This window comes from Trichinella spiralis (assembly GCF_000181795.1).
Source record: "Trichinella spiralis strain ISS 195 chromosome Unknown Scfld1, whole genome shotgun sequence".
NCBI lineage: Eukaryota > Metazoa > Nematoda > Enoplea > Trichinellida > Trichinellidae > Trichinella > Trichinella spiralis.
Genome location: NW_003526940.1, coordinates 2,809,579 through 2,818,530, shown reverse-complemented (window position 1 = coordinate 2,818,530; position 8,952 = coordinate 2,809,579). Strand labels below are relative to the sequence as shown.

At 46.9% G+C, this 8,952-nt stretch overlaps 3 protein-coding genes across 3 annotated transcripts; 2 read left to right on the top strand and 1 right to left on the bottom strand.

Moving 5' to 3' along the window:
- Positions 1–647: 647 nt before the first annotated feature.
- Tsp_09017 (Pao retrotransposon peptidase family protein) lies at positions 648–4,760 on the top strand. Its single transcript, XM_003382122.1, is given in 8 exon segments — positions 648–668; positions 691–816; positions 891–1,039; positions 1,069–2,776; positions 2,803–2,881; positions 2,892–3,884; positions 3,969–4,236; positions 4,247–4,760. The coding sequence occupies 8 exon segments, from the start codon at positions 648–650 to the stop codon at positions 4,758–4,760; spliced, it is 3,858 nt and encodes a 1,285-aa protein (XP_003382170.1).
- A 1,153-nt stretch (positions 4,761–5,913) lies between these two features.
- Positions 5,914–6,893, top strand: Tsp_09016 (conserved hypothetical protein). Its single transcript, XM_003382121.1, is given in 4 exon segments — positions 5,914–5,989; positions 6,037–6,372; positions 6,420–6,685; positions 6,696–6,893. The coding sequence occupies 4 exon segments, from the start codon at positions 5,914–5,916 to the stop codon at positions 6,891–6,893; spliced, it is 876 nt and encodes a 291-aa protein (XP_003382169.1).
- Positions 6,894–7,421: 528 nt separating this feature from the next.
- Positions 7,422–8,470, bottom strand: Tsp_09015 (conserved hypothetical protein). Its single transcript, XM_003382120.1, is given in 5 exon segments — positions 7,422–7,457; positions 7,487–7,630; positions 7,862–7,948; positions 7,963–8,194; positions 8,457–8,470. 5 exon segments carry the CDS (start codon positions 8,468–8,470, stop codon positions 7,422–7,424), a joined length of 513 nt encoding a protein of 170 aa, XP_003382168.1.
- Between the last annotated feature and the right edge of the window lie 482 nt (positions 8,471–8,952).

The window sequence follows — 8,952 nt, the reverse complement described above, 5'->3', positions numbered from 1 at the left end:
ACGGCAACAGTACCATATCAACACGAAGGGAACTATACCAGAGAGATTGCGCGGCGGTGCAGACAGCGGGGTATGAGAGAGGGGGTCTTTTTTGACCTCGTCCTTCAACAGGTGGCACAATATTAAAAAAAAAATTTTTTTTGGTGTTTTTCTCACACCCCCATGAGGCCAAGGAGCTACAATATCCTTCCCCCCTATTTGGTGAAAAAACCCAATGGGGGGGGTGTACTTCCCTGGCGGGTTTTGAGAAAGGAATCCGGGGTAACGGGCGCCCTTTGGGGGGGGGGGGTTTAAATCCGCAAGTCGGGGGAAAACAATTTTCCAAAATCCATTTTTTTATTCAAGGGGATAAATTCCCCGGGGAAACGGGTAGTTGGGTAGCGGATTCTCCTTTGTTTTTGGGGGTTTCGCCGGGAGAAGGTGGGGGTTTGCGGGATCCCAGGAGAAGACCAAGAGGGTGAGATGGAAAGATAAACGATTGGGAAGGCTCTTGGAAAACCAGGAAATTTTTGTTAGGGTAAGAAAAACCCAAAGGCCGTTCCCTTTTTCCATTCGGGGTTGAAACCCTTTGGCGTTTTCTTTCAGAACCACCCCACGATGGCGGAGTGCGCGAGATGAAACCGGCTTGTCCCCAGAAGCAGCGGGAGATGGCACCCCGCTATCGATTTGTTTTTATTGTTTAAAAACCAGGGCATTTCTCCTCTGCGGGCAAGAGCGATCGTCGCAGGAAGAGTCCGTCTTCGAAAGGCAGCAATGCGGTCGTGTCGGTCGGTACCACGACCACAGAGAGAGTGCAAGAGACACCCACGGTTGAGTGTAAGTCATCATCCGTCTCGATGATGCACGCCAACCTGGCCTCAGGAAAGCGGGGAAAGATCAACCGCTTTCAGACGATTAAGGCGAGAGCCTTCGGTGCTACGGGGTCTGGAATAACCGTGACGTGTCTGTTGGATACAGGCGCAGAGTACTCATTCATCCGGGAAGATGTTGCGGCGGCATTGGGAGTTGTCGGGAGAGCTCAGCCAGTGAAGGTTGAAGGGTTCGGTGGTGCAACCATGAGCATCCCAGTTCCCAGGTGGTGCAGCTTTGGCTGAGCCGACTTGACGGCAGCCAAAATGCAGAGCGCTATCCTCTGGAGGCGCTCACCGTGCCGAGTCTCTGCCACCGAATTCCAGTTTCGCAGATCCTGACGAGCGAGTGGGAGCACTTGCAATTCTTGGATCCGATCCTCGATGACGAATCGTCTGACGAAGTGCACGTCGTAATCGGCATCGACTACTACTATCGATTCCTAGGAGATGCGATCCGAAGAGGAAAGCCAGGCGACCCGGTGGCCGTGGAAACTGTTCTAGGGTGGATCATCTGCGGTCCAGTGAATCCTCACCCAGCGCCGGAGACTGTTGCCGCGTTCAACGCTGTTGTGGAACCGAGCGTCGAGGACTTGCTCCGACGCTTCTGGGAGATTGAAGAGATGGGCGTCCCTTTTAGATGCGAGTCAGACGAAGTCGATCCGGAGAAGCGGTTCCGTGAAGGGCTTTCATATGATGGAACTCGCTATTCAGTGAGATTGCTCTGGAAAAACAGCGGATGTTGGCTGCCCGATAATTTCGCTGTTGCGAAACGACGCCTCGAGACACTCGAGCGGCGGATGGCCCGAGAGCCATCACGAAGGGACGTGCACTCCTCCATACTCCATAGCTACCTTGTGAATGGTTGGGCAGAGGAAATCACGTCGGAAGGACCCCAGGGACGAACGTGGTACCTTCCTCACCACGTAGTCAGTCAGCAGGGTCCAGAGGCGATGAAGCATCGCATTGTGTTTGATGCTTCAGTGAATTTCAAAGGAACATCACTGAATGAACAGCTGGATTCGGGGCTGAAGCTGCAGGCTGATTTGCTAGGAATTCTACTCCGATTCCGACGTTTTAGAGTGGCCCTCCAATCGGACATCGCGAAGATGTTCCTGCAAGTGGGATTGCGCGAAGAAGACCGTGACATTTGTCGTTTTCTGTGGAGGAAGGACGGACCGGGTGGTCCTATTGCGACGTACCGTCTGACACGGGTGTGTTTCGGTCTAGCTTGCTCTCCGTACTTAGCCATGCAGGTGGTGAACCATCATTTAAGAGAGAAGCGTGACTGTTTCGGTACTGTCGTCGATGAGATTAAGGCCGGTATGTATGTAGTCGACTTGGTGGTTAGTTGTGACTCCATAGAAGAAGCAAGGGATTTTGCTCATCGGTCGTCTGAGTTGCTCGCCAGTGGGGGATTCCATCTGGCGAAATGGGCGAGTAACGCCCCGGAAGCGTTGGCTGACCGGCCAACTGAGGAGATCTTCAGGGACGGGTATAGCGGCTTGTGGAAGACCCTGGGCGTCTCTTGGAATCCACAGGAAGATGAACTAACTTTCCGACCACCGGAGTTAGCCGCAAACCAGGACCAAGAGACCAAGAGAAACCTCCTCCGGACAGCGGCTTCAGTGTTTGATCCGCTCGGCGGACTAACTCCTTTCACGGTCCGAGCGAAACGGATGTTCCAGTCGCTGTGGCAAACTGGTATGGCATGGGATGATAATCTGCCTGCAGAAGTCGAATTGCAGTGGCGAGTTTGGAAGTTAGAGCTTAACGAGTTGCCCTGCATCGCCTTGCCCAGGGCGTATTTCCCGTTCTCACCGACAGAAGCGAGTCGTTTAGAGCTCCATGGGTTTGGTGACGCCTCTGAAGCGGCGTACGCTGCAGTAGTGTACTTGAGGGCGGTGAAGAGCCCAGATGACATCCAGGTGAGTTTCGTGACAGTGAAATCCAGAGTGGCTCCGCTGAAGAAGTTGAGCACTCCTCGGCTAGAGCTGATGGCTGCTCTTCTTTGTGCCTGACTGGTCTGTTACGTTAGAAAAGAGCTGGCATTGGACGTGGAGGCTTGCCATTGCTGGAGTGACAGCAAGGTGGCATTGGGATGGATCAATGGAGACGCGAATCGGTGGAAACCATTCGTTGCGAATAGAGTTCGCGAAATTCAAGCTCTCACTCCTTCGCTGTGGTGGCGTTACATCCCCACTGAAGATAACCCGGCGGACCTTGCGAGCCGAGGTTGTACTGTGAAGAATCTCTCTACTTCACTGAAGTGGTGGCAGGGCCCGACCTGGTTGCGAGGTCCCCCTGAAACATGGCCAGAAGCCGAAAAGGAAGAAAGGATTGAGAGCCTAGAGGTGCTCGAAAAGGAACTTCGAGCGACTGCTGTATTGGTGACAGTCTCACCGCCGCAGGATGCGGTTAATGTCATCAACCTGGGTAGGTATTCCAGTTTTGAGAGGTTGATCCGAGTGACCGCATGGTGCCGACGTTTTCGACATAATACGACCCTGCCTTCAAGCTCAAGAAGAACAGGAACTGGATTAACGTCGGACGAGTTGAAGGAAGCTGAGAGAGTTTGGATCCGGCAAGAACAGATCCACGCCTTCGGCTCGAAAGAGTCTCTGGATAAAGCGATGACGAAGATGTTGAGCGGTCTCAACCCTTTTCTGGATGAGTTCGGAGTCTTGCGAGTAGGTGGACGTCTTGGCAGAGCTCAGTTGGAAGAGGAAACCAAATTCCCAGCTCTGCTCCCTCGAAAAGGGATGATCGTGGATTTGCTAATCAGACGGGAGCACAATCGACAGTTGCACGCCGGTGTTGCTCAAACTCTCGCGGCATTGAGAGAAAGATTCTGGATTCTTCGTGGTCGCAGTGCCGTTAAACGTGTTCTTCGCACGTGTGGGATCTGCCGACGAGTGGCAGCGCGTCCGTTCCAACAACGGATGGGTGATCTGCCTGCGATCAGAGTGAATCCAGCGAGGCCGTTCAGCAATGTTGGGATCGACTTTGTTGGACCCCTACTGGTCCGAAGTGAAAGTTCCAAATCTGTGATCAAGAAGGCTTACATATGCCTGTTCACATGTATGGTTGTCTGAGCCATACACTTGGAACTTGTCCCAGACCAGACGATCGAGAGCTTCCTACGTGCTTTGCGACGGTTTGTCGCACGTCGCGGACGCCCTGACACCATCCAGTCGGACAATTTTAGAACTTTTCATCAGGCGAACGCCTTCTTGAAACATCTTTTCAGTGGTCGAAATTGGGAAACTGTGCAACGACATCTCGCATCAGAACGTGTTGAATGGATATTCATCACGGAACGTGCCCCCTGGGGCGGGGGGTACTGGGAACGCCTTGTGCGATCTGTGAAGACCGCATTGAAGGCAACGTTAGGCAAGTCTGGCAGCACCTGACGAGTTGCGCACGGTATTGTGCGAAGTAGAAGCTCGTGTTAACGACCGTCCATTGACCTTCGTGGGAAGCGACGTAGATGAGAAGATGGCCCTTACTCCAGCCCACTTCCTCATCGGACGAAGTCTGGCGTCATTTCCTGACCGGAGCAACAGTGCTGATCGTGGAACACTGCGCAGTAGTTTGAGACACCTGCTACGCCGTTGGTCCTATCAGCAAAAACTCGTGGACGCCTTTTGGAAGCGCTGGAAACGAGAGTACGTGGTTACTCTGAGCTCCAGGGGAAAATGGAAAAAGTTACACGAACAACCCCGTGTTGGCGACGTGGTGTTGGTTGCTGACTACAATACTCCACGACGCCGTTGGCCCCTTGGTCGAATCGTTGAGTTGCTCACTGGCGATGACGGGCTGACAAGGTTGGCAAAAGTCAAGACTGCGGCAGGCACCTTGTGCCAATCGATCCGCACGCTGGTCCTGTTGGAACCAGCCGAAGCTTATTAATGGGCTCCACCCATTAAAAGGGGGGAGTCTGTTGGAAATTATTCTACAATGAACCCTGGTGGCCTGTACTTGAGCGCGGGCTACGGTGGGTTACGGTAGAATGACGTCATAGACGGAGAGAAAAAACTAGTTGCGTGGGAATCGTAGCGTGTTGTGTTGTGTTCTGTATTGCGTGGGCGTGTTTGTTGTTATTTATTGTTTGTGTTGTGGTTTCTCACTACACCGTTGGTCCCGTTTCTAAGACTCCATCTTTGCTTAGTAAAAGCCTGTTTACACCTATTTGTCTTGCTTTTTGTCACGTTCGGAAACGAACATAGCTCGGATTGCGGCTAGATAATCATAGTTGATTGATCTGCCGCCGAATAAAAACTACAGTCCACTAGCTTTCAAGCGACAACGATTTTGCCGCTAACAATTGTTATTCAATTTGAATAACTAAGTTGTTTCTGTTTGCGCGCGTACGCCGTTTTGTCAATCAGTCTCTTGCTAATTGTTCTCTGTACTGCAATTTTAACTACATATAGCCATATTATTCGCGGCGCTCATATACTTTCATTTTTCTAATTATTTCTTTTTCTGTAATTCATTTCCAAATCAGAGAAAGCATTTTAAAATCTTTTTTGGAAGTTCAAAAGCTGTTGTTGATCATCTTTTAATTACAAAATACAAAATTAAGAAGATCAAAGAGTGACTTTTCAATGTAAATAAAGCTGATTTGAATGTTTTGATATTTTTTACTCATATACTTTCATTTTTTCTAAGTATTTCCTGTTCTGTAATACATTTCCATGTAAATCAACCTACGACCTCGTTTACGCCAATTCCAAAAGCATGGAATGACGTGCATAAGAAGAAATATTTTGTTTTCCCGAAAATTTTTTCAATTTAGCATCGTTCATTGCAGATTGCGCACCCCTGATGTATATGTTGATGGCGTGCGATAGATTGATTGCTTTTGCGGTTTTGAGTGCGACTGTGTCTGATTGCTCAACTTCCGTGTGTTTCGTTGTTCTGGAATTACAGCTAACTCCTCTAAGCCGGAAAAGGGCCAACGATTCAATTATCTATACCCAACTGTCTCGCGTACGGTTGGATTAACCTTGAGAATCATAGACCCGATTATTCTCAACATAATTTGGTGCCACGAACCGAGATGCCGGAAGTAAGATTTGTTTTGAGATTAAAGCAGAAACTGCGAAAAGGCGCTAAATTCTCGACCAGAGACGATAGTAAGGCGTGATCAGCCGATCGTGCGTCCTGTATGCGCAGTATGCAGAGGCACATAGAGCTCAGGTTCCGTCAGAAGACGCTCTTCCAGACAAAGACGTTCTTGAAGCGCTGCTTCAAGAATGGTGGTCACTGGTGAAAGAAGTGTCCATGACGCGTATCGAGGCTGCGACTATCTTAAATGAGGAGGAAGTGGGCGATGCCTCACAACAGAAACCACAGATGAAGGAGGATTCGCCGCCGAAGTCCGATAACGACATACTGCAGTTAAATTGTTTTGGGACCAAGTTGAGGCATGTCCATCTAAGGGAAGAACTAATCAACATCACAAAGCTCATCTATCTGAGATCATGTTTGTCTGGTCCGGCGTTGAAGGCAATTGAAGGTGTGACGGTTTGTGCGCCACTCAAGAATCGATTTCACCGACTGCAGGACGTCGTGGAGAGTCATGGATATTCCCGCAGTTGAGCCTGGTTGGATTAAAGTCGTACACGCACGACGGAGCTGCACAGCTGACGAGAGTGCATGATGTGCTGAATAGGCACTTTATACAGCTGAATGCTCATGGGAAAAATGTGATTAGTGGCCTGAACGGCACTTTTACCTTCACTCACTTTTTACCCACTTTTGCTCATAACAAAGAAGAAACTTCGATCTGGGGCCGTAACCGACTGAAAGGGCTTCGTCACGGGCAAGATGTATGATGAGATCACGTCGGATGAGTTTCTCGCCTTTTTGTTAGATCAAGCCAGGATCAGAGAATCGGATGACGCAACTCGAACGAAAGCTACTCTGAAGAAGGACAAGCCGGAGTATGAGAAAAGAGAGTCTGAATTATGGTTCAGGACCGCGTTGGACCCGTGCAATATGGATCGGAGTGTTTCGTGTGTGGCAGGGATCATTTGACCGACGATTGTCCGCGGTTCATGAGACACCCTGTGCCGGAGAGATGGCATCGTGTGCAGAGGCTCCATCTTAGCATTGTCTGCTTGCTGAAGGGACATCGCAAAGAGGATTTTCTAAAGAGAAAAGCGGGATAGGCCCTGAATGCGCTGCTCGAATGAGATGCAACAAACAAGCGCGAGAACCGCCAAAGAGCGGGGGATCCTGCCGACCGCCGACGACTGAACAGATGATCCCGCGATGAAGCGATTTATAGAATCCTCGATGAAGAATTTCATAATTATAAGCTTAAAAAGGAATTATCTTTTGGTTACATTTTTCTCCGGTCAGCCTATGAAATTTGCTTTGCTTTAAGCTAAACTGATCTGTTCTCAATATTATTTGTGTACTATTCAGCATTTCGAAGAACTTGTTCAACAGTTTGCTTTCTATAAATTTATTTGTTAATTTGATGAAGTTAGATACAAAGTGAAACGGATGAAAAATAAATGTAATACAAAATTGCAACTTGGAAGGCTGCATTAAATCAGCTCAATCATTAGGCACAACAGAATTTGCCGGGTTGCACTACATTGTAAATTTCGCACATTTAAAACCCGAGAACTGGCAAGAGGTGGACAGATCAGCAGACGCTTCATCATCATAAATAGCGAAGATGGGTGTCGCTTTTTCTGCGCAGCTTTTCTTTCAAGCTGTCTTCCTTTCCATTTTATAAGCAATGTGCTCATCAACTGGGCACCCTTCAATGTGATCTTTCTGACTGATAACAACCGTAGCCTTCTTCATCCTATACCAAAATAAACTAATCCTTAATAACAATGGACATGTTGCACAATGAGCATACACTTTGGAGCATCATCAGCAAAAAAGGGACAATTTTCCGGAACGTTTGGTTACAAGAGGCAAGAATTCAGAATTATCAGACATAATGAGAACAAGGAACAGAACAAGAAAAGAAATTTTTCTTCTACCTGAGACTTTAAATGCTGTTCATCAAAATGTCGTCCATTCTGATTATAGCATGGAGCCCGTGTCACATCATAGGTGTCAACCCTTTCCTAAGGGTTATAACTGAATGTTTCGTTTGTTCAAATTTGTTATCTCGATTCAGTGTCCACTTCCAGGTAATATGTTGGAAAATCGATAATATGTTGCAAAAATCTGGAATCTGGCGCCAACAAAATTCTAATTTATCCACAAATGGCGTACCAAAGGTGACATCAAAGGGTCTAGTACTGATTTCCCCACTGACTCCGCCTACTTTTTCGCAGTAAAATTTCATTGGTTGCTGCTCTGACGCGTGCCTGTAAATTTCATTTGTTGTCATTCCTTTTCATTTTATTTGTCAAACATTATTTCATTCTATTTGTCAAATTTCATTTCATTCTATTTGTCAAATTTTATTTCTAACCTTTTGACTGTTTTCAAATAATTCTGTGTTCTCAGATTGAGGAAAGTAAGAGAATGAAATTACTATGAAAAAATAAAAAAAAATAAAAAAAACAAAACAATACAATACAATACAGATAGAGTGCAATGCAGTACAAATATAATACAACTCACCACTTGAATGGTCGCATTAACCTTTATCTTACCGAATTTTTATGCTTTCAGTTTATATTGTATTCAAGGTTTTTCTTATAATTTTAATAATGAGTAGAACTGTTTTCCTAAAGGGAACTTCGCCTGCTTTTTCACATTTAAATGAATGGTTGTCACTCTTAAGAAGTTCCATTTGTCAAATATTCGTTTTCTACCAGTGGTAAGATTTCTAATTCAAGGTTTCGCTGTTTAATTTATGTATTCATGCAGCATGGTTGATAATTTTTCTTAACCTTATGATATCGCATAATTTTTATGGAAAAAACTGAATTTTTTGATTGATATAAAAAAGGAGGTGATGTTCATATAGACGCAGCGCCACATTAAATGGTGCGAAACAAATAATTTGATAAAAAGCAAGTTTTGAAAAAAAACAGCTATTCTGGTCGGTTCCATTTATTGCTTTCATTCTGTTAGCATCATCAAGTGCTTTACTTTTATCACGCCGATGTATAAATAT

Excerpts from the sequence above, each read along its gene's own strand:
- Tsp_09015 (XM_003382120.1), bottom strand. Across the intron at positions 7,631-7,861 it reads AACAGCATTTAAAGTCTCAG|GGTGCCCAGTTGATGAGCAC; the intron begins GTAGAAGAAAAA and ends ATCACATTGAAG. Across the intron at positions 7,458-7,486 it reads CACCTCTTGCCAGTTCTCGG|TGCAACCCGGCAAATTCTGT; the intron begins GTTTTAAATGTG and ends TTTACAATGTAG.
- Tsp_09016 (XM_003382121.1), top strand. The coding sequence starts at position 5,914 with ATGCCGGAAGTAAGATTTGTTTTGAGATTAAAGCAGAAACTGCGAAAA. Across the intron at positions 5,990-6,036 it reads ATTCTCGACCAGAGACGATA|AGGCACATAGAGCTCAGGTT; the intron begins GTAAGGCGTGAT and ends CGCAGTATGCAG. Across the intron at positions 6,373-6,419 it reads GGCGTTGAAGGCAATTGAAG|GACGTCGTGGAGAGTCATGG; the intron begins GTGTGACGGTTT and ends CACCGACTGCAG.
- Tsp_09017 (XM_003382122.1), top strand. The coding sequence starts at position 648 with ATGGCACCCCGCTATCGATTT. Across the intron at positions 817-890 it reads AGAGACACCCACGGTTGAGT|ACGATTAAGGCGAGAGCCTT; the intron begins GTAAGTCATCAT and ends AACCGCTTTCAG. Across the intron at positions 1,040-1,068 it reads CAGCCAGTGAAGGTTGAAGG|TTCCCAGGTGGTGCAGCTTT; the intron begins GTTCGGTGGTGC and ends TGAGCATCCCAG.